General features: G+C 45.8%; 1 protein-coding gene across 2 annotated transcripts in view; it reads right to left on the bottom strand.

The window, feature by feature from the left end:
* The window catches only part of CERK (ceramide kinase), a 215,725-nt gene that overhangs the window by 137,466 nt on the left and 53,615 nt on the right, over positions 1-24,644 (bottom strand). The window contains exon 2 of one of the 2 annotated variants that reach the window (XM_069229726.1): positions 17,474-17,545. The exons of the other annotated variant lie outside the window; for it this stretch is intronic. Coding sequence (XP_069085827.1) covers positions 17,474-17,545 — 72 coding nt within the window. The remainder of the gene's footprint in view (positions 1-17,473; positions 17,546-24,644) is intronic. 2 annotated transcript variants of the gene reach the window in all.

Here is a 24,644-nt window from a genome sequence, read left to right as displayed (position 1 = left end):
TTCTTGGTTAGTAAGGCTGGCATGTCCACTCTCTCTGGACCTAAGTGGTCACTATTTATTCACCACTCACAGGTCCACCTCAATCCTCTGCATGAGTTAAATTAATTCAACAGTTAAAACTAAAATGTGGTATTGTTTTGAACAGGGAGATTGTACGACCATGCAGAGTCCATAAATAAATAGAGTACTATCACAGTACAAGACCAAGAGCTTTACCAAGATTACTTGAAGTGTTGTTAGAAGAGGAGGACCATGATTAATTTGCATATGCCAGGTCTCTGTCTAGAGCACTATAGTACCAAAAAAAACAGTGGTCAGGAAGGTGGCCCAAACGTTTCGCCATTGCCGAGATCAACTAAACTATTCCTTCTATCTCTTGTTTATTTCGCATCACTGAATGATCAAATAAGTACCCACTCGATGCACGTCTTGTATGCAGGGTACCATTGTACAACCACAAATCCCCCTCCTCATTCTTTTTTAGGTGTAACCAGAAACAGATTACTCGCCCGCACACAGCAAAAGCATGTGCTCAGTTACTGTCTGCCAATTGTATGGAAACTGGATATCTAGTTCCGCAAACATCTTTGCCTTGCGTGTACATTTTCACATAAGCTTAATGCCAGTTTCGAGGTAAAACGCATTCCTGCACTTTTCAGTGTGCTCACTGCTAGTAAAATTGAGTCTAATAATTTTTTGTATTCAGTAGGGATTACAATTTATACCGTTCAACACTCAACTGACTTTTAGTAGATTGGCAAGGTAATGTTTGTATTTATTTATTTTGGCTCCTCCAATTAATTCCAGCAGTAAATGTTTTCCATTAAACACATGTGGCATTTGATACACTCAAAGCAGGTGCATCTGGTAGTTCAGTGAGATGAAGGTGTACAGTAGTACCATGGGAGTATCTTGTGTTGACCTTTCGCACGATTGTGTCACTTTGTGGTACATGGAGAATATTTGGCCAAGTTGGATCAGCAATAAACACAGTTATTTCTACACAAGGATGTGCGGCGTACTCCTCTGTAACCTGATAAGCTTGCTTACCATATGTGGCAAACATAAAGCTGAGAACTATCAATATAACACGTGCTGACTGCAAACTTTTTTTCAATGGAAAGTCTCCAGTGTAGTCACCACTAAGAAACATCAAGAACCAACAAAAACACCACAATCAAACCCTGTGAGCTTTTCGTCAGCTTCGCCTATGTATGTTTCCCAGCACAGAGTTCACAGAGCAGTTAAAGGGCTTACAAAACATATTAGAATTACTAATAGAAACAACTTCTAACAAGGAATTTTCATTAGAATTTACATTTCTCAAGATTTCTTAACCCCTAAAAGTATATTTCATAGAAGTTCTTCCCAGAAATGTCTTACAGAGAGCTCTGGAGGCTTCGGAAAGACGTGTACGGGGAGGAGGGGAGAGGAAATGGTGTTAAAGCAGATGTATCACTGCTAAAAGAAGGGCTGCATTACAGCTCATCTACTCAGTGCTTCACAGCACTCTGTCCAAGTTAAAAGATTTGAATTGCTTTACTACTACTCCAAGGAATGCCCCCCTTTCAACATACTCGGCAAAGCACGAGTGTAACTTATATGTTGGATTAAAGCTCAAGTGGTCCTAGCATTGGTGTTATTCTTATTCCACTTAATGACTGAGGTGCTAGAATTAGGAGTGTGTACTGGACTACTGGGGGCTGCGTGGGGCACCGCATGGTCTAGTTCCATGTTGCTGGAGAAAAATGAAGAAACCAGAGTGCAGCAATGTCTTCTATTAAACCACTGACTGAATCTTCAAAGAAAAATAGAGTTCCAAACTCAGAAGGATGAAGAGCAGCCTAGTTTGCCTGCTTCGACCAGGAGCCCCTAGTCACTTTTACAAAAAAAACAGCTTTTCCTGGGGCAATTTTAGACGTCTGCAGAGGAATGCCTTCAACAGGTCAGTAGTAAAGAAGCTAGGAAGCTGCCACATGGCAGATATCTTATCCATTTAAGTGTATCATAAGCAAAGTACAAACCAGGTAACTCGATTCTCTCTTTCAGTTACTAAGTATGCACCCTCACTGCACTATAAAAGTGCTTCTAATGAAAGAAGGCATCTTCATCAAATCAGCACAATAAACGCTAACAGCCTATATGAAGCATGAATCTGCCTGGTATGAACCCAATGCAGTTTCTAACCCTATGTCTGGAAATTATTAACGGTTGTAAAGAGGTACAGTGGGACAGTGTGTCAGACATGATCACTGCACACCCAAGTGGTGTTGTAGATTAGTGCATTCAGCACTTAGGCAACTAGAAGGTCCCAAGCTCCCCAACTACCTGAAACGCAATCATTAAAGAATGGAAGATAAACTGTAGCACCTCAAGATGAACAGTAAGATGGATGTCTGCATTCTTCTCTCATTTGGAAGTAATCAAACAATAAAATGCATCAAAGGTGTTGCCCACTTGGTGTCTGGCTTGATTAAAGTCAGAAGATGTGCACTCTCCGGACAAGGAGAATCAAGGGAAAGAGATAATGTAATCAAGTCACAGATAGCGGATATCGTCGGAATGTGACCAGGCAAGGGGATGATAAAAGATGGAAGACCTTAAGACAAAACTGTTGTGCTCTAGGAAAGGTGTTGGGCCCATAGCTAAAGAAACAAAAACGTAACAATTTAAAAAAACACAGCTGTTAGTTGATACATGATAGGATGTATTACCGCTTTTATTTACCAAGATTACACAGCAAGCAGTAGACCTGGTGCAATTGGTGTTGCTTTTCTTTTTGCAGCGGAAAGCCTAGATGTGGCAACCAACCTAGCATGCAAAGCATCCGCATCTGAATAGCAGGAGTTTATTGTGTATAGGTGTAAAGAAATGGCTCCCTGTTGCAGTTACCCCCCACTTTTTGCCTGATACTGATGCTGACTTGACTGAGAAGTGTGCTGGGACCCTGCTAACCAGGCCCCAGCACCAGTGTTCTTTCACCTAAAATGTACCATTGTTTCCACAATTGGCACAACCCTGGCACCTAGGTAAGTCCCTTGTAACTGGTACCCCTGGTACCAAGGGCCCTGATGCCAGGGAAGGTCTCTAAGGGCTGCAGCATGTCTTATGCCACCCTAGGGACCCCTCACTCAGCACAGACACACTGCTTGCCAGCTTGTGTGTGCTGATGGGGAGAAAATGACTAAGTCGACATGGCACTCCCCTCAGGGTGCCATGACAACCTCCCACTGCCTGTGGCATAGGTAAGTCACCCCTCTAGTAGGCCTTACAGCCCTAAGGCAGGGTGCACTATACCACAGGTGAGGGCATATGTGCATGAGCACTATGCCCCTACAGTGTCTAAGCAAAACCTTAGACATTGTAAGTGCAGGGTAGCCATAAGAGTATATGGGCTGGGAGTCTGTCAAAAACGAACTCCACAGCTCCATAATGGCTACACTGAATACTGGGAAGTTTAGTATCAAACTTCTCAGAATAATAAACCCACACTGATGCCAGTGTTGGATTTATTAAAAAATGCACACAGAGGGCATCTTAGAGATACCCCCTGTATTTTACCCAATTGTTCAGTGCAGGACTGACTGGTCTGTGCCAGCCTGCTGCTGAGAGACGAGTGTCTGACCTCATGCGGTAAGAGCCTTTGTGCTCTCTGAGGACAGAAACAAAGCCTGCTCTGGGTGGAGGTGCTTCACACCTCCCCCTGCAGGAACTGTAACACCTAGCAGTGAGCTTCAAAGGCTCAAGCTTCGTGTTACAATGCCCCAGGGCACTCCAGCTAGTGGAGATGCCCGCCTCCTGGACCCAGCCCCCACTTTTGGCGGCAAGTCCAGGAGAGATAATGAGAAAAACAAGGAGGAGTCACTGGCCAGTCAGGACAGCCCCTAAGGTGTCCTGAGCTGAGGTGCCTCTGACTTTTAGAAATCCTCCATCTTGAAGAAGGAGGATTCCCCCAATAGGGATAGGAATGTGACCCCCTCCCCTTGGGAGGAGGCACAAAGAGGGTGTACCCACCCTCAGGGCTAGTAGCCATTGGCTACTAACCCCCCAGACCTAAACACGCCCTTAAATTTAGTATTTAAGGGCTTCCCTGAACCTAAGAATTTAGATTCCTGCAACAACAAGAAGAAGGACTGCCTAGCTGAAAACCCCTGCAGAGGAAGACCAGAAGACAACAACTGCCTTGGCTCCAGAAACTCACCGGCCTGTCTCCTGCCTTCCAAAGATCTCTGCTCCAGCGACGCCTTCCAAAGGGACCAGCGACCTCTGAATCCTCTGAGGACTGCCCTGCTTCGACGACGACAAGAAACTCCCGAGGACAGCGGACCTGCTCCAAAAAGACTGCAACTTTATCCAAAGGAGCAGCTTTAAAGAACCCTGCAATCTCCCCGCAAGAAGCGTGAGACTTGCAACACTGCACCCGGCGACCCCGACTCGGCTGGTGGAGAACCAACACCTCAGGGAGGACCCCCGGACTACTCTACGACTGTGAGTACCAAAACCTGTCCCCCCTGAGCCCCCACAGCGCCGCCTGCAGAGGGAATCCCGAGGCTTCCCCTGACCGCGACTCTCTGAAACCTAAGTCCCGACGCCTGGGAAAGACCCTGCACCCGCAGCCCCCAGGACCTGAAGGACCGGACTTTCACTGCAGAAGTGACCCCCAGGAGTCCCTCTCCCTTGCCCAAGTGGAGGATTCCCCGAGGAAGCCCCCCCCTTGCCTGCCTGCAGCGCTGAAGAGATCCCTTGATCTCTCATTGACTTCCATTGCGAACCCGACGCTTGTTCTAACACTGCACCCGGCCGCCCCCGCGCCGCTGAGGGTGAAATTTCTGTGTGGGCTTGTGTCCCCCCCGGTGCCCTACAAAACCCCCCTGGTCGGCCCTCCGAAGACGCGGGTACTTACCTGCTGGCAGACTGGAACCGGGGCACCCCCTTCTCTCCATTGAAGCCTATGCGTTTTGGGCACCACTTTGAACTCTGCACCTGACCGGCCCTGAGCTGCTGGTGTGGTAACTTTGGGGTTGCTCTGAACCCCCAACCGTGGGCTACCTTGGACCAAGAACTGAACCCTGCAAGTGTCTTACTTACCTGGTAAAACTAAAAAAAACTTACCTCCCCCAGGAACTGTGAAAATTGCACTGTGTCCACTTTTAAAATAGCTATTTGTGAATAACTTGAAAAGTATACATGCAATTGAAATGATTCAAAGTTCCTAATGTACTTACCTGCAATACCTTTCAAACAAGATATTACATGTTAAATTTGAACCTGTGGTTCTTAAAATAAACTAAGAAAATATATTTTTCTATAACAAAACCTATTGGCTGGATTTGTCTCTGAGTGTGTGTACCTCATTTATTGTCTATGTGTATGTACAACAAATGCTTAACACTACTCCTTGGATAAGCCTACTACTCGACCACACTACCACAAAATAGAGCATTAGTATTATCTATTTTTTACCACTATTTTACCTCTAAGGGGAACCCTTGGACTCTGTGCATGCTATTCCTTACTTTGAAATAGCACATACAGAGCCAACTTCCTACATTGGTGGATCAGCGGTGGGGTACAAGACTTTGCATTTGCTGGACTACTCAGCCAATACCTGATCACACAACAAATTCCAAAATTATCATTAGAAATTGATTTTTGCAATTTGAAAAGTTTTCTAAATTCTTTAAAGTCCTGCTAGGGCCTTGTGTTAGTCCCTGTTAGCATTTCTTTTAGAGTTTAAAAGTTTGTAAAAGTTTGAATTAGATTCTAGAACCAGTTTAGTTTCTTAAAAAGTATTCCAACTTTTAGAAGCATAATGTCTAGCACAGATGTGAATGTGGTGGAACTCGACACCACACCTTACCTCCATCTCCAGATGAGAGAGCTAAGGTCACTCTGTAACATAAGAAAAATAACAATGGGCTCCAGACCTACCAAAGCACAGCTCCAGGAGCTGTTGGCAGAGTATGATAGAGCCAACCCGTCTGTGGATAACACAGAGGAAGATGATAGTGAACTGGAGGAAGAATCCCCTCCACCAGTCCTATCTAGGGAGAACAGGGCTTCTCAAGCCCTGACCCCAAAAATAATAGTCAGAGATGCTGGCTCCCTCACAGGAGGGTCCAACCTCTCTGAAATCACTGAGGATAACTCCAGTGAAGAGGACATCCAGTTAGCCAGGATGGCCAAAAGATTGGCTTTGGAAAAACAGATCCTAGCCATAGAAAGGGAAAGACAAGAGATGGGCCTAGGACCCATCAATGGTGGCAGCAACATAAATAGGGTCAGAGATTCTCCTGACATGTTGAAAATCCCCAAAGGGATTGTAACTAAATATGAAGATGGTGATGACATCACCAAATGGTTCACAGCTTTTGAGAGGGCTTGTGAAACCAGAAAAGTGAACAAATCTCACTGGGGTGCTCTCCTTTGGGAAATGTTCACAGGAAAGTGTAGGGATAGACTCCTCACACTCTCTAAAAAAGATGCAGAATCTTATGACCTCATGAAGGGTACCCTGATTGAGGGCTTTGGATTCTCCACTGAGGAGTATAGAATTAGATTCAGGGGGGCTCAAAAATCCTCGAGCCAGACCTGGGTTGATTATGTTGACTACTCAGTGAAAACACTGGATGGTTGGGTAACTGGAAATGAAGTGTATAACTACGTTGGGCTTTATAATTTGTTTATGAAAGAACACATTTTAAGTAACTGCTTCAATGAAAAGTTGCATCAGTATCTGGTAGACCTAGGTCCAATTTCTCCCCAAGAATTGGGAAAGAAGGCAGACCACTGGGTCAAGACTAGGGTAACCAAAACTTCCACTGGGGTGACCAAAAGAAAGGGGTTACAAAGCCTCCCCAGGAGAAAGTGGGTGACACTAGAAACAAAGAAAAAGAGTCCCCTGTAGGCCCCCCAAAACCAGACCAGGTGGGTGGGCCCAGAGACACAACCCAAAACAAAGGTGGGTACCAGGGTAAGAGCTGGGATGCCACTAAGGCATGGTGCCATAACTGTAAACAGACAGGGCACCACACCAAGGACACTTCTTGTCCCAAAAACAAACCCCCTAGCAAAATCCCAGGGGTGACCAGTGTAGCCATTGGGGATGACTCCTCAGATGAGGAGGTCTTCATAGCCTTCAACTGGAAAAAGGGCCCAACAGGTGAGTTGGAGATTCCAGAGGGAAGTAGACACTTCCACCACCTACTGGTGAATGGAATCCCAGCCACTGCCCTGAGAGACACTTGTGCCAGTCACACTATTGTGCATGACAGGCTGGTGTTCTCAAACCAGTACATCCCAGGTGAGATGGCCAGAGTAAGAGTTAGCCCAGACAGGGTCACTGATAGGCCTGTGGCTTTTGTGCCCATAGAAGTGGGTGGGACTTTTAGCTGGAGAAGGGTGGTAGTCAGTACAGACCTCCCCCTTGATTGTCTCCTTGGAAATGACTACCCAGAGGTTAGTCAGAGCCCAAGAGAGGAACTGGTCCAGTGCCAGTCCTCTCCCAAGGATTCTGGAGTGCCTGCCTCTGCAGTAAATGCAAGTAGGCCCCAGAAGAAAAAGAAAAGGAAACAGAGTAGGAAAGGTGGACAACCTTTAGCCAAGGTTCCAGCAAGCCAAGGAGATTCTGCTCCAGTAGGGGAGAACTCCAAAAGTGGCACTGGTAAAGTCCAACCTGACCCACAAGAAGTCCTGGCTAGTCAGGCAACTGTTAAGCCTGAGTGGGTGGCTCCTCAGCTAACAGAAGAAAGAGTGGAAGAAGGGTGTTTACTACAAGATGTGGTAACCCCCCACTTTAATACAGCAGACAGGCACCCTGAACCCAAAGAAGCCTGTAACTTAGCCCCTTCCCTTGTAGGTGAAGAGCTAAAGGTGTGGTTCTGGGCACTGATAGCTGTCAGTGGCCTCTGCTGGGTGTTAGCCTTTATGGCTGCACTATCCTTGGCATGGTGGTCTGACCCCATGCCAAATAGCAAGTTAGGCCCCCTGACCCTGTTGGTCATGATGGGGTTACTCCAGCTCTGGGTAACCTCTTTGGGTAAGCTAGGGGTGACCCTGGCTAAAATAAGATTAGCAGAGGTGGATACCTCTAACTCCAAAATAGAGAGAATGGGTGAAGACATAAAAAGCACAGACAAGAGGCAGTTCAGACTAGGTCCTATCACTGTGGAAGTGGGTCAGTTCCCCAGAGGGAATGACCTGAACAGGAGGATGTAAGGCAGAGTAGGCCCTGCAACAAACCAGCCTATTTCCTCTACTCTTCCTCGCCTGACAGACTAGGAAGACTCTCCCAGCTTTGGCTGAGTCTCCTGGCCTGTGGGCTGGGGGGGGCTTGTGTAAAGAAATGGCTCCCTGTTGCAGTTACCCCCCACTTTTTGCCTGATACTGATGCTGACTTGACTGAGAAGTGTGCTGGGACCCTGCTAACCAGGCCCCAGCACCAGTGTTCTTTCACCTAAAATGTACCATTGTTTCCACAATTGGCACAACCCTGGCACCTAGGTAAGTCCCTTGTAACTGGTACCCCTGGTACAAGGGCCCTGATGCCAGGGAAGGTCTCTAAGGGCTGCAGCATGTCTTATGCCACCCTAGGGACCCCTCACTCAGCACAGACACACTGCTTGCCAGCTTGTGTGTGCTGATGGGGAGAAAATGACTAAGTCGACATGGCACTCCCCTCAGGGTGCCATGACAACCTCCCACTGCCTGTGGCATAGGTAAGTCACCCCTCTAGTAGGCCTTACAGCCCTAAGGCAGGGTGCACTATACCACAGGTGAGGGCATATGTGCATGAGCACTATGCCCCTACAGTGTCTAAGCAAAACCTTAGACATTGTAAGTGCAGGGTAGCCATAAGAGTATATGGGCTGGGAGTCTGTCAAAAACGAACTCCACAGCTCCATAATGGCTACACTGAATACTGGGAAGTTTAGTATCAAACTTCTCAGAATAATAAACCCACACTGATGCCAGTGTTGGATTTATTAAAAAATGCACACAGAGGGCATCTTAGAGATACCCCCTGTATTTTACCCAATTGTTCAGTGCAGGACTGACTGGTCTGTGCCAGCCTGCTGCTGAGAGACGAGTGTCTGACCTCATGCGGTGAGAGCCTTTGTGCTCTCTGAGGACAGAAACAAAGCCTGCTCTGGGTGGAGGTGCTTCACACCTCCCCCTGCAGGAACTGTAACACCTAGCAGTGAGCTTCAAAGGCTCAAGCTTCGTGTTACAATGCCCCAGGGCACTCCAGCTAGTGGAGATGCCCGCCTCCTGGACCCAGCCCCCACTTTTGGCGGCAAGTCCAGGAGAGATAATGAGAAAAACAAGGAGGAGTCACTGGCCAGTCAGGACAGCCCCTAAGGTGTCCTGAGCTGAGGTGCCTCTGACTTTTAGAAATCCTCCATCTTGAAGAAGGAGGATTCCCCCAATAGGGATAGGAATGTGACCCCCTCCCCTTGGGAGGAGGCACAAAGAGGGTGTACCCACCCTCAGGGCTAGTAGCCATTGGCTACTAACCCCCCAGACCTAAACACGCCCTTAAATTTAGTATTTAAGGGCTTCCCTGAACCTAAGAATTTAGATTCCTGCAACAACAAGAAGAAGGACTGCCTAGCTGAAAACCCCTGCAGAGGAAGACCAGAAGACAACAACTGCCTTGGCTCCAGAAACTCACCGGCCTGTCTCCTGCCTTCCAAAGAACTCTGCTCCAGCGACGCCTTCCAAAGGGACCAGCGACCTCTGAATCCTCTGAGGACTGCCCTGCTTCGACGACGACAAGAAACTCCCGAGGACAGCGGACCTGCTCCAAAAAGACTGCAACTTTATCCAAAGGAGCAGCTTTAAAGAACCCTGCAATCTCCCCGCAAGAAGCGTGAGACTTGCAACACTGCACCCGGCGACCCCGACTCGGCTGGTGGAGAACCAACACCTCAGGGAGGACCCCCGGACTACTCTACGACTGTGAGTACCAAAACCTGTCCCCCCTGAGCCCCCACAGCGCCGCCTGCAGAGGGAATCCCGAGGCTTCCCCTGACCGCGACTCTCTGAAACCTAAGTCCCGACGCCTGGGAAAGACCCTGCACCCGCAGCCCCCAGGACCTGAAGGACCGGACTTTCACTGCAGAAGTGACCCCCAGGAGTCCCTCTCCCTTGCCCAAGTGGAGGATTCCCCGAGGAAGCCCCCCCCTTGCCTGCCTGCAGCGCTGAAGAGATCCCTTGATCTCTCATTGACTTCCATTGCGAACCCGACGCTTGTTCTAACACTGCACCCGGCCGCCCCCGCGCCGCTGAGGGTGAAATTTCTGTGTGGGCTTGTGTCCCCCCCGGTGCCCTACAAAACCCCCCTGGTCGGCCGTCCGAAGACGCGGGTACTTACCTGCTGGCAGACTGGAACCGGGGCACCCCCTTCTCTCCATTGAAGCCTATGCGTTTTGGGCACCACTTTGAACTCTGCACCTGACCGGCCCTGAGCTGCTGGTGTGGTAACTTTGGGGTTGCTCTGAACCCCCAACCGTGGGCTACCTTGGACCAAGAACTGAACCCTGCAAGTGTCTTACTTACCTGGTAAAACTAACAAAAACTTACCTGCCCCAGGAACTGTGAAAATTGCACTGTGTCCACTTTTAAAATAGCTATTTGTGAATAACTTGAAAAATATACATGCAATTGAAATGATTCAAAGTTCCTAATGTACTTACCTGCAATACCTTTCAAACAAGATATTACATGTTAAATTTGAACCTGTGGTTCTTAAAATAAACTAAGAAAAGATATTTTTCTATAACAAAACCTATTGGCTGGATTTGTCTCTGAGTGTGTGTACCTCATTTATTGTCTATGTGTATGTACAACAAATGCTTAACACTACTCCTTGGATAAGCCTACTGCTCGACCACACTACCACAAAATAGAGCATTAGTATTATCTATTTTTTACCACTATTTTACCTCTAAGGGGAACCCTTGGACTCTGTGCATGCTATTCCTTAATTTGAAATAGCACATACAGAGCCAACTTCCTACATTGGTGGATCAGCGGTGGGGTACAAGACTTTGCATTTGCTGGACTACTCAGCCAATACCTGATCACACAACAAATTCCAAAATTATCATTAGAAATTGATTTTTGCAATTTGAAAAGTTTTCTAAATTCTTTAAAGTCCTGCTAGGGCCTTGTGTTAGTCCCTGTTAGCATTTCTTTTAGAGTTTAAAAGTTTGTAAAAGTTTGAATTAGATTCTAGAACCAGTTTAGTTTCTTAAAAAGTATTCCAACTTTTAGAAGCATAATGTCTAGCACAGATGTGAATGTGGTGGAACTCGACACCACACCTTACCTCCATCTCCAGATGAGAGAGCTAAGGTCACTCTGTAACATAAGAAAAATAACAATGGGCTCCAGACCTACCAAAGCACAGCTCCAGGAGCTGTTGGCAGAGTATGATAGAGCCAACCCGTCTGTGGATAACACAGAGGAAGATGATAGTGAACTGGAGGAAGAATCCCCTCCACCAGTCCTATCTAGGGAGAACAGGACTTCTCAAGCCCTGACCCCAAAAATAATAGTCAGAGATGCTGGCTCCCTCACAGGAGGGTCCAACCTCTCTGAAATCACTGAGGATAACTCCAGTGAAGAGGACATCCAGTTAGCCAGGATGGCCAAAAGATTGGCTTTGGAAAAACAGATCCTAGCCATAGAAAGGGAAAGACAAGAGATGGGCCTAGGACCCATCAATGGTGGCAGCAACATAAATAGGGTCAGAGATTCTCCTGACATGTTGAAAATCCCCAAAGGGATTGTAACTAAATATGAAGATGGTGATGACATCACCAAATGGTTCACAGCTTTTGAGAGGGCTTGTGAAACCAGAAAAGTGAACAAATCTCACTGGGGTGCTCTCCTTTGGGAAATGTTCACAGGAAAGTGTAGGGATAGACTCCTCACACTCTCTAAAAAAGATGCAGAATCTTATGACCTCATGAAGGGTACCCTGATTGAGGGCTTTGGATTCTCCACTGAGGAGTATAGAATTAGATTCAGGGGGGCTCAAAAATCCTCGAGCCAGACCTGGGTTGATTATGTTGACTACTCAGTGAAAACACTGGATGGTTGGGTAACTGGAAATGAAGTGTATAACTACGTTGGGCTTTATAATTTGTTTATGAAAGAACACATTTTAAGTAACTGCTTCAATGAAAAGTTGCATCAGTATCTGGTAGACCTAGGTCCAATTTCTCCCCAAGAATTGGGAAAGAAGGCAGACCACTGGGTCAAGACTAGGGTAACCAAAACTTCCACTGGGGTGACCAAAAGAAAGGGGTTACAAAGCCTCCCCAGGAGAAAGTGGGTGACACTAGAAACAAAGAAAAAGAGTCCCCTGTAGGCCCCCCAAAACCAGACCAGGTGGGTGGGCCCAGAGACACAACCCAAAACAAAGGTGGGTACCAGGGTAAGAGCTGGGATGCCACTAAGGCATGGTGCCATAACTGTAAACAGACAGGGCACCACACCAAGGACACTTCTTGTCCCAAAAACAAACCCCCTAGCAAAATCCCAGGGGTGACCAGTGTAGCCATTGGGGATGACTCCTCAGATGAGGAGGTCTTCATAGCCTTCAACTGGAAAAAGGGCCCAACAGGTGAGTTGGAGATTCCAGAGGGAAGTAGACACTTCCACCACCTACTGGTGAATGGAATCCCAGCCACTGCCCTGAGAGACACTTGTGCCAGTCACACTATTGTGCATGACAGGCTGGTGTTCTCAAACCAGTACATCCCAGGTGAGATGGCCAGAGTAAGAGTTAGCCCAGACAGGGTCACTGATAGGCCTGTGGCGTTTGTGCCCATAGAAGTGGGTGGGACTTTTAGCTGGAGAAGGGTGGTAGTCAGTACAGACCTCCCCCTTGATTGTCTCCTTGGAAATGACTACCCAGAGGTTAGTCAGAGCCCAAGAGAGGAACTGGTCCAGTGCCAGTCCTCTCCCAAGGATTCTGGAGTGCCTGCCTCTGCAGTAAATGCAAGTAGGCCCCAGAAGAAAAAGAAAAGGAAACAGAGTAGGAAAGGTGGACAACCTTTAGCCAAGGTTCCAGCAAGCCAAGGAGATTCTGCTCCAGTAGGGGAGAACTCCAAAAGTGGCACTGGTAAAGTCCAACCTGACCCACAAGAAGTCCTGGCTAGTCAGGCAACTGTTAAGCCTGAGTGGGTGGCTCCTCAGCTAACAGAAGAAAGAGTGGAAGAAGGGTGTTTACTACAAGATGTGGTAACCCCCCACTCTAATACAGCAGACAGGCACCCTGAACCCAAAGAAGCCTGTAACTTAGCCCCTTCCCTTGTAGGTGAAGAGCTAAAGGTGTGGTTCTGGGCACTGATAGCTGTCAGTGGCCTCTGCTGGGTGTTAGCCTTTATGGCTGCACTATCCTTGGCATGGTGGTCTGACCCCATGCCAAATAGCAAGTTAGGCCCCCTGACCCTGTTGGTCATGGTGGGGTTACTCCAGCTCTGGGTAACCTCTTTGGGTAAGCTAGGGGTGACCCTGGCTAAAATAAGATTAGCAGAGGTGGATACCTCTAACTCCAAAATAGAGAGAATGGGTGAAGACATAAAAAGCACAGACAAGAGGCAGTTCAGACTAGGTCCTATCACTGTGGAAGTGGGTCAGTTCCCCAGAGGGAATGACCTGAACAGGAGGATGTAAGGCAGAGTAGGCCCTGCAACAAACCAGCCTATTTCCTCTACTCTTCCTCGCCTGACAGACTAGGAAGACTCTCCCAGCTTTGGCTGAGTCTCCTGGCATGTGGGCTGGGGGGGGGCTTGTGTAAAGAAATGGCTCCCTGTTGCAGTTACCCCCCACTTTTTGCCTGATACTGATGCTGACTTGACTGAGAAGTGTGCTGGGACCCTGCTAACCAGGCCCCAGCACCAGTGTTCTTTCACCTAAAATGTACCATTGTTTCCACAATTGGCACAACCCTGGCACCTAGGTAAGTCCCTTGTAACTGGTACCCCTGGTACCAAGGGCCCTGATGCCAGGGAAGGTCTCTAAGGGCTGCAGCATGTCTTATGCCACCCTAGGGACCCCTCACTCAGCACAGACACACTGCTTGCCAGCTTGTGTGTGCTGATGGGGAGAAAATGACTAAGTCGACATGGCACTCCCCTCAGGGTGCCATGACAACCTCCCACTGCCTGTGGCATAGGTAAGTCACCCCTCTAGTAGGCCTTACAGCCCTAAGGCAGGGTGCACTATACCACAGGTGAGGGCATATGTGCATGAGCACTATGCCCCTACAGTGTCTAAGCAAAACCTTAGACATTGTAAGTGCAGGGTAGCCATAAGAGTATATGGGCTGGGAGTCTGTCAAAAACGAACTCCACAGCTCCATAATGGCTACACTGAATACTGGGAAGTTTAGTATCAAACTTCTCAGAATAATAAACCCACACTGATGCCAGTGTTGGATTTATTAAAAAATGCACACAGAGGGCATCTTAGAGATACCCCCTGTATTTTACCCAATTGTTCAGTGCAGGACTGACTGGTCTGTGCCAGCCTGCTGCTGAGAGACGAGTGTCTGACCTCATGCGGTGAGAGCCTTTGTGCTCTCTGAGGACAGAAACAAAGGCTGCTCTGGGTGGAGGTGCTTCACACCTCCCCCTGCAGGAACTGTAACACCTAGCAGTGAGCTTCAAAGGCTCAAGCTTCGTGTTACAATGCCCCAGGGCACTCCAGCTAGTGGAGATGCCCGCCTCCTGGACCCAGCCCCCACTTTTGGCGGCAAGTCCAGGAGAGATAATGAGAAAAACAAGGAGGAGTCACTGGCCAGTCAGGACAGCCCCTAAGGTGTCCTGAGCTGAGGTGCCTCTGACTTTTAGAAATCCTCCATCTTGAAGAAGGAGGATTCCCCAATAGGGATAGGAATGTGACCCCCTCCCCTTGGGAGGAGGCACAAAGAGGGTGTACCCACCCTCAGGGCTAGTAGCCATTGGCTACTAACCCCCCAGACCTAAACACGCCCTTAAATTTAGTATTTAAGGGCTTCCCTGAACCTAAGAATTTAGATTCCTGCAACAACAAGAAGAAGGACTGCCTAGCTGAAAACCCCTGCAGAGGAAGACCAGAAGACAACAACTGCCTTGGCTCCAGAAACTCACCGGCCTGTCTCCTGCCTTCCAAAGAACTCTGCTCCAGCGACGCCTTCCAAAGGGACCAGCGACCTCTGAATCCTCTGAGGACTGCCCTGCTTCGACGACGACAAGAAACTCCCGAGGACAGCGGACCTGCTCCAAAAAGACTGCAACTTTATCCAAAGGAGCAGCTTTAAAGAACCCTGCAATCTCCCCGCAAGAAGCGTGAGACTTGCAACACTGCACCCGGCGACCCCGACTCGGCTGGTGGAGAACCAACACCTCAGGGAGGACCCCCGGACTACTCTACGACTGTGAGTACCAAAACCTGTCCCCCCTGAGCCCCCACAGCGCCGCCTGCAGAGGGAATCCCGAGGCTTCCCCTGACCGCGACTCTCTGAAACCTAAGTCCTGACGCCTGGGAAAGACCCTGCACCCGCAGCCCCCAGGACCTGAAGGACCGGACTTTCACTGCAGAAGTGACCCCCAGGAGTCCCTCTCCCTTGCCCAAGTGGAGGATTCCCCGAGGAAGCCCCCCCCTTGCCTGCCTGCAGCGCTGAAGAGATCCCTTGATCTCTCATTGACTTCCATTGCGAACCCGACGCTTGTTCTAACACTGCACCCGGCCGCCCCCGCGCCGCTGAGGGTGAAATTTCTGTGTGGGCTTGTGTCCCCCCCGGTGCCCTACAAAACCCCCCTGGTCGGCCCTCCGAAGACGCGGGTACTTACCTGCTGGCAGACTGGAACCGGGGCACCCCCTTCTCTCCATTGAAGCCTATGCGTTTTGGGCACCACTTTGAACTCTGCACCTGACCGGCCCTGAGCTGCTGGTGTGGTAACTTTGGGGTTGCTCTGAACCCCCAACCGTGGGCTACCTTGGACCAAGAACTGAACCCTGTAAGTGTCTTACTTACCTGGTAAAACTAACAAAAACTTACCTCCCCCAGGAACTGTGAAAATTGCACTGTGTCCACTTTTAAAATAGCTATTTGTGAATAACTTGAAAAGTATACATGCAATTGAAATGATTCAAAGTTCCTAATGTACTTACCTGCAATACCTTTCAAACAAGATATTACATGTTAAATTTGAACCTGTGGTTCTTAAAATAAACTAAGAAAAGATATTTTTCTATAACAAAACCTATTGGCTGGATTTGTCTCTGAGTGTGTGTACCTCATTTATTGTCTATGTGTATGTACAACAAATGCTTAACACTACTCCTTGGATAAGCCTACTGCTCGACCACACTACCACAAAATAGAGCATTAGTATTATCTATTTTTTACCACTATTTTACCTCTAAGGGAAACCCTTGGACTCTGTGCATGCTATTCCTTACTTTGAAATAGCACATACAGAGCCAACTTCCTACAATAGGGTAATGATTATTTAATTGACTCAGTCCCAAACTCAGTCCCAAACAGATAGTACACCAATGGGATACTCCTCACACTTAATGTATCCAGGCACTGTATTAACACTTGTATCCGGGATAACACGGGACCCTGTGGGTGAGACGGTGCCCCAACCGCCGACACTCATGAACATCAAAAGCCAACATGATTTGAAAAAACACTACGACAAAAAAAGGCATTTGGAAAGGTAGCAGTTAAAGAGCTTCTAATACAGATATGAATTGGAGGTTAGGGGGTTAGTTGTTTTTAAAGAAAAGGTCGAAGTCTGAAGGTGGTAGTTTTGCTTTCTTGTTTAGTTCAAAGAATAATCAAGTGTTAGCTGCAGAAAAAGTTTACCTTAATAAGCCTATCTGGGAAAAGGTGTGGGCATGTTCCGTGATTTCCTCAACAGAACCAGGTTCTCTTATGGAAACGTTCTGTAGAACTAGAGGAATGACAGTTGATCGGTTTCAACTGATTAAGAATAAATATGTTACACTGTGTTATGCCAAATATTCAAATTACCTTAAAGACAACTTCAAAAATATAACTCCCTTCCAAAAGGAGTTTGCCTTTTGAAAATGTATCAATTTTCGCTTGAGTATTTGAGAATATTTATAAATCCCACGTTTCTATAAAGAAGATAGCTTCTCATATATAGAACAAATGCCACACCGAATCCAAAATAAATATTTATGGCTTTTTTAGCAATAAGCTGTAAAACATTTCATGTGTTTCATAATACCATCAAGCAATAGCTGATTCTTTCGTTTCTTTTTCACTTTGTATTTGCAAATTGGATTTTGTATTAACAAGACCACAATTTGGCGCCAATTTAGTTGCAGTTCTTATGAATGTCAAAAAAGCCATAAAGAGGAAAGCTTTTCACCAACACTAGAAACCCAAATACTCGTAAATTTGTCCCCAGGTGTGGCACCACATCAAGACGCTTCATACCTGACAGAGATTGCTCACCGGTACAGCATGCTAGGTGCCTTGCTCCATAGTGCACCCCGGCCAAGCATATTCCTGGAGGAAAACAGGACACACTGAACAATTCATACATGTTTAACAATATTTATCAACAGCTTTCATTTCATGTTAACCAAAAGCAAAATAATGCCCTCCAAGTTTTAATAGGTGTATAGTTTTTACCAGACAAATGGAAATTGCCTTGCATATTCTGCAGTAATGTTATAGGGACAGTCATCTCGTGCAGCGCTCATGTTCACATTATACAGTTTGAAAGGACACCAAACACTGGTTGGCAAAGAATGGGAAGACAACAATATCCAATATTAATGCCAGAAAAACTGTGAATGGAAGGAGACCATTGTTCTTTTGTAGGCCTGGGCAAAATTAAAATTACAACATCACAAAATAAAATGATGGCCGGAGTGTTGAAACTTTTCAAACACTCCTCCCCAGCCACTGATCTGGGTTTCATTCACCGTTATTTTGCTCACCACATCACCCCAGTTTGAGCCAAGCTATATGCAAGTCAGTCTTGACCCTGCTCCCTATGGGAGCAGACCAGTCCGAACTGCCAAGCCAGGTTCTCCCTGGACCAGAAACAAGCATCTTGGGACCGGGTTCAGGGTATCAACCCTCATCAGCCAGGCTAGCATGAATCCAGTGGCGCATCGAGCAATGGACCCACTTCTGTGCATACTCTAGCCACTTAAGGCACACACAGAAACATCACAAAATAAAATGATGGACGGAGTGTTGAAACGTTTTGAACCCTCACCCCCAGTCACGGATCTGGGTTTAATCCATTGTTATTTTGCTTGTCACGTCACCCCAGTTTGGAACCAGCTATATGCAAATCGGTCTGGACCCTGCTCCCCATGGGAGCAGTCCAGTACAAACTGCCAACCCAGGTCCTCCCTGGACCGGAAACAAGGACCCTAGGACCAGTTTCGGGGTATCACTCCTCATCAGCCAGGCTAGCTTGAATCCAGTGGCACAGCAATCAGCAATTTAAAGGCAGCCAGTTAACCTTGCACTGTTTTAGTAACTTTTGATCTGTTTGAGCTAGAAACTAATATTTTTGTTGATATCTTCAAATTAACCATCAAACTATGTATTTTGTGTAAAATGAGTAAATGCAAAAAATGAACAACTGCAGTCACATGATTCCATCGTCCTTGTATATACCTTTTCTTTCATGCAAACTATTACATTTTTTATTTGCATGTTCATGGTTAGGAATGCAGATATAGGACTAAAGTTTAATTTATCACACTAACAGTTTCAGGCATGGTGCAATCTACCCAGGCAGGAGTCATTCAGTAGAAACTACACTAATGGGGCCAGAGCAGGCCTATCAAGCTATTTTAAACAGATCATTCAAAATGTATTTCACTGAAATTGCTGTCAACAAAATTCAGGCTAAATCCTCAACCATGTGCGTGTACAGTTTTGCTCTGCTAGGGAGAGGTAAAATACAGGTTTAGGTTTAAAACGGGGAAATGGTATTGAATATAATAATATCCCCTTCTCTAATGGTCACTTTCCATTTTTAGGTATGGCCTAGAGACTGCTTTGGTGTCTTGTCAGGCTCATGTAGACAAAACACATTACATAAATAAAAAAAACTGTACGCATGCAGGGACTATCCTTTGGTTAGATCAACTGTCATTCACGTATGCCGACCACAGCATGAGGCAGAGTGTCAGTAAACTTCAGTCATTGGCTCTCTTGACTTGTGATAGACTGTATTTTGCATGTTCACATGTCCATACCTGCCTAAAAAGAAGTGCACTTCACAGCCACGACTGGTGGAGCAATACTTCAAGCCTTATCTTCCTTTTCTTTATCATTTTTTTGTTTCTCCATCCTTGTTTGTTTAGACTACGTCTTCAGGTCACAGAAATTCCAAGCCATTAGAATACTTTCTTTGTGCCTTAAGAGTCGTGTTTTTCTGTGGTGCTAATTAAAACTAATAAAAATGGGTTTCTCTAACTGCTGATATACCTACACCGTCTGCTATGAAGCACCTATACTAGTCTATTAAAAGTATATGCCATGGTTAATTTATATTTAATTGAAAATTCCTATTGCAAGCTTATGGTTGCCACATTTAGGAGAAAGCATGTTTTCTTTTTTCTTCTTTTTATTTTTGGCATGTGTTTGCAATACAAAATTAACCATCACATATGTTTTCCAATTACATGCCTAGGGTCTTTGTAAATTCTAGCTTTTTTGCATTAGCATAAGGGGAAAGAAAGCAGGCAGGGGCTTAGATGAAGAATCAAAGCTAGTTCCTTGTAAGACTCACTGTTTACTACTGTTTCAGCAACCCTTTCTTGTCTAGCACTGTGAAAGCAAGCAGCTCCATCACATGCCATGTATAAGAATATCATATTTGACCATAATTAGTGGTATAGATAAATTGCATCCTCGGGCCGATGACAAGAACCTTTTTTACATAGGTTCTCATTCATCTCTCATCATGTCCATTAACTAATTACCTTGGTCTACTTTTGTGAACTATGGATGAGCATCTCCACAACCATACGAGCATTCCTCATTTTAAATATTATTTTCGTTTTACAATATTTCAGAGTATATTTTTTAAAGTGAAGGACCCTTTGGCCCGACATTTTAATACTTCTGACTTCCTTAATTCAACTAGAGTATTTTATTTATCTTGCATGTTCTTTTTTTATACATCAGATATTTTGGAGGGTCTTTAAATTTTAGTTAACCCATTAATCGCATGGTCATTTTAAGGTTTCTCCAGAATCAAGAACACAATCAAAGTTCTCTGTCAAATCTAGCTGCCCACCATAGCGCAGACGTTTGGTCTTTATTGTCCTAACTGAAGCAGTGTCCTTCAGATGTGTGCCTGTCAGTGCATGCACCTTCCTTATCAGAATTACCCCTCCCCCAAGAAAGTCAGAGACAGACAAACAGATAAGCAAAGCTTTCACTCTCTCCAAAGGTGATCAGCTAAATGTCTCTTGGGTGGGAAAATGATTGCAGTGGTGACCGCAGATGGTGTAGTAAGCAAGTGCTACACTAGATTTCACAGGAAACCTCAGTTGTCTTGAGGTGACTTCACTGGGATCATCATTATCTTCCTGGCTGGGAAGTGAGATTCTGAAGCCAGGTGGGAAACCAACTAGGGATGGAGACTAGTCTTGGGATAGGCCATTCACCGCTAGGTCATTAACTGCTTGGGAAAAAGCTGTTCCTGGAAGCGGTCTCACAAACCACCATAACAATGGTGAAGAAATTATGAAGGCTTTGATTTCAAATGGCATCTAAAACTTAGCTTGTGATTTTCCTTGATTTACAATGGGTCGGGCAGTGATGAACGCATTACAATGGGACTATGCATCTTTAAAATCTGTCTTTTAGGGAAAACCTGGTGATGCGTGAGGTGTGGATAATACTTCCAAATTAGTGAGAACAAGGTTAGTTGTTTACTAGTACTCTGTTTCTTTTCTGTGATGGTCTATTGAGTATCTGCATAAATCTCTCTCTGCCCCATTGTGGTCTTGAAGAATCCCTGGGATGATTTGTGATGCTCGACACACAGTTTAACTGGTACTTCAGTCTTGAATAAGGTGTCAGTTGTCTGACTTATATTTATTTTTTGGCACTGACGGGGTTTGTCCAATATTCATGACTGCTTGGAGCATTTTACTGGTCTCAAGGATCCATGTTCTTCTTTCTTCCATTAAGTTCTACGACTCATCACTTTTTCTAGCTCTGATGGGCTCCTATGGGCATGTATCTCACATAATTACCTACATTACCCCTAGCAGCTTCATGTATTTTATGATGCATTCTCAATTAGCAGTCTCATAAGCTTTTTGTTTTGGTGGGCCACTAGGCATTTCAAGACTGTGGCTGGCCATGCCGTCTGCTGGATTGTGTGCACCATGGTACACCTCTGCCCCAAACTGGTTGCACTGAAATTTAAGAAGCCACTATTAGATGAAAACTATGTAGGTGAAGATAAGACACCTATACGAGAGGTAAAATCGACTTGTATTGTCAGCTACTCTAAACAGGAATACATCCACGTTCAAGAGGAAGGCCACAACCCCTCCCCCCAGAGGAACGTAGTCACATCTTGTCTATTTGGGGATACCTCTGTTTATCTACCACTGGGCAACAGACATATGCTATGAGTAGCTGGAACTATGGTGTATCTTACTGTACTACTATTGCTCCTAGCCCACACGTGCTGCTGCTCGCTACTGCCTCTGTGTCACATTCAGACTTGACTATGTCACAGTGGTTTTGGACAAAAGTGTGTCTTTTACCACCAGAAATGACTCTTGGTGGTTGCAGATAGCAGGGGCAGACCCAATTCAGATTTCAGGGGCAAAATGGGTATGTAGTCATATTGTCCAGGTTGCATATGAACATCTTGCAGTATTTCACCATTCGTATGTAGAACCATATCTCTGGGACACCAGGTTGCTCTACCTTTTTTTCGGTCAATTAACACACACAAAAACAAGAGAATTATGTACATTCTCCATATAAGGTTTGAGGAACAACTTTTTCGGAGAGACTTGTGAGTGCTTTTTTGTTAGCAGTGCAATCCAAATGAATTATCATCCTGCTTTATTTTCAAAATGAAGTAGACCCCAGAGCGCTCTGTCAGATGTTACTTAACTGCTTGTGTTCATGCTATCACTCCACTTTTGCAAGTAACCGTTTCTTGTTAATTCTTCTGTGTGCCTTTGATTATTTGTAAGGACACAAGGCTATTTTGAGCCCTTTTCGAGATCCAAGTGGTCACCAGATATACTTACTGAGCTGCATGTTCTTGGCCTGTGGGGCTTGTAAATGCCTGCCTTGACAAGAACCATGGTTTCATGTTCAGGCTCACCCTCGCTTTCAGACAGAGCCTTACAATGGCTGCCACCAATAAGTCACCCATCAATCAGCAACTTGCATGATTGCAAATAATACCCTCCCTCCCCCCCCCCCCAGTGCCTTCTGCAGAGGGGCTAATGAATAACACAATTTCTACGTTCAAATTCTTTACCCTGAATTTTTAGCCTGCTCCAGTGCGGGAATCGGTGTCTGACCTAAATGCCAATCTCTGTACATAAAAAACATTCTTTGTTTGTGTTCAGCAGGCCAAGGCAGTGTTTGTCCCCAATATTTTGAACCATACTGAACTTTGGTGTAAAAGGTGGAGGTTCTCTATGTGTATTAAATATACTGTAAGTCATTCAGACTTTAGTTGCTCACAGCTGAGATTCACCTTCATGTTTTTTTGTTTTTTTTTCAAAATCATTACCCTGTTGCACAGACCTGGGCAAGAACACAACTCAGGGTAGCCACCTCTGAGCCGGTCAGGACACATTTTCAATTTCATTCCGCCCCCGACCAATCCTTCCTTAGAAGGGGTAGTTTTAGGAACACATGGACCTTTCAATTTTGCAAATTCTTTCAGCATAAGGTACCGTAAATATTTCCGCGCTAGTGAGAGCACAAAGCACAATTTATTACTCTTATGTATTTCATTTAACTTTCCGATGATCTAGTATTATAGTCTTAACTGGAAGTAGCAGGCTGCACTCCCTATCCACGTATTGCTAGAGCGCTAAACTGGCAGTAGTAGGTGTCAGGCTAGCCGCACAGAATGGCAGAGGAAATTGTATAAGTAGGCTCACTGCTGGCCACTACTGAAAGAGGCAAAAGTTCCTGTAAAACTGCCTTCTCCTCCTTTGGAGTTCACAACTAGGTTATCCATACATCCACTCACCTCTATTACGTACTGCCTTCCTTAGCAATTATTGGCTTGCCACGCATACCTTAAGTGTTGGTTATTTTCTGGACTATCCAATGCAGGCACTTATGAGTATAATTAAGGAATTACATGTGGGTTTGCCCTAATTACACTATTTCTGAGTGACATGCAATTAGCCAATTTCAAGTTGCAAGGCTCAGTTCCATGAAATACCTAAGAGCCAGAGAGACAAATGGCCTGATTCAGAACTCGGCAGACGGGTTACTCCGTCACAACGGTGACACATATCCTGTCCACCGAAATCTAAATCCCATTATATTCTATGATATTCGTAACAGTTGTGACGGAGTAACCCAAACGCCGAGTTTTAAATCGGGCCCAAAGTCCTGTATGGCATGACTGATACAAATGATGGTGTTTTTTTCTGTATGCAAGCCATCCTCGGTTTTGCTGCATGACTGAAACATGCGTAGAGATCATTCAGAACAGCTTTATGAAAACAAAACGCAGCATAAACATTGATAATTTAATATTAAAAACCTACTTGGTTTGATGGGGACTGCATTCCAAAGATATTCTTTCTGCTGTGATTTACCAACGTTCACCTAACTACTTCTGCCTTTGAACAAAATCCACGTCAGCAGACCAATCATAGTCCTGCATCCAACACAGCCCAACAAGCTCGGATTTCAATATGGAGGATACCGCAGCTTCTCATCAGCTTGCTAAACTCTGCCATTATCCCCACCAATTATCTAATGAACGTTTTGGTGCCCTTCAAGCATTCTTACATAAAATGAAAATATCAGAGCCAAAAACTAACTGCATAATGGGGACAGAGAAGAACGCAAGATATTAAAAATTAAAAGTGGCGCCCTTTAATGCTACCACAAACCAAACTTTATTTAAAAGTGACACTTGTAATAAGTATCTCTGATGGACCGTTTTTACATGTGTGTTCCTGAAAAGGATATTGCATACGTGCCAACACAACATATTGGCACACAAACGCACACATATACACCAAAGAAGCATATTATACTTATTTTCATTATGTTTTTTATACTCTCACTGGTTGTAGGAAACTTGCCCTTGTTGAAGTTATCCCCCTCCACGTTTTGCCTGATATCTGATGTAAATTTGACTGAGTGTGTGCTGGGATCCTGCTAACCAAGCCCCACCACCAGTGTTCTTTCCCTAAAACTGTACCATTGTTTCCACGATTGGCACACATCTGGCACACGGATAAGTCCCTTGTAAAAGGTACCAGTGGTACCAAGGGCCCTGTGGCCAGGGAGGGTCCCTAAGGGCTGTAGCATGTGTCGTACCACCCTAAGGGACCCCTCACCAAACACATGCACACTGTCATTGCAGGTTGTGTGTGCTGGTGGGAAGAAAAAT

Source organism: Pleurodeles waltl, chromosome 4_1 (genome assembly GCF_031143425.1).
Source record: "Pleurodeles waltl isolate 20211129_DDA chromosome 4_1, aPleWal1.hap1.20221129, whole genome shotgun sequence".
Classification (NCBI taxonomy): Eukaryota; Metazoa; Chordata; class Amphibia; order Caudata; family Salamandridae; genus Pleurodeles; species Pleurodeles waltl.
Note: the sequence above shows the minus strand (reverse complement) of the source record. Positions and strands in the feature narration are given on the sequence as shown.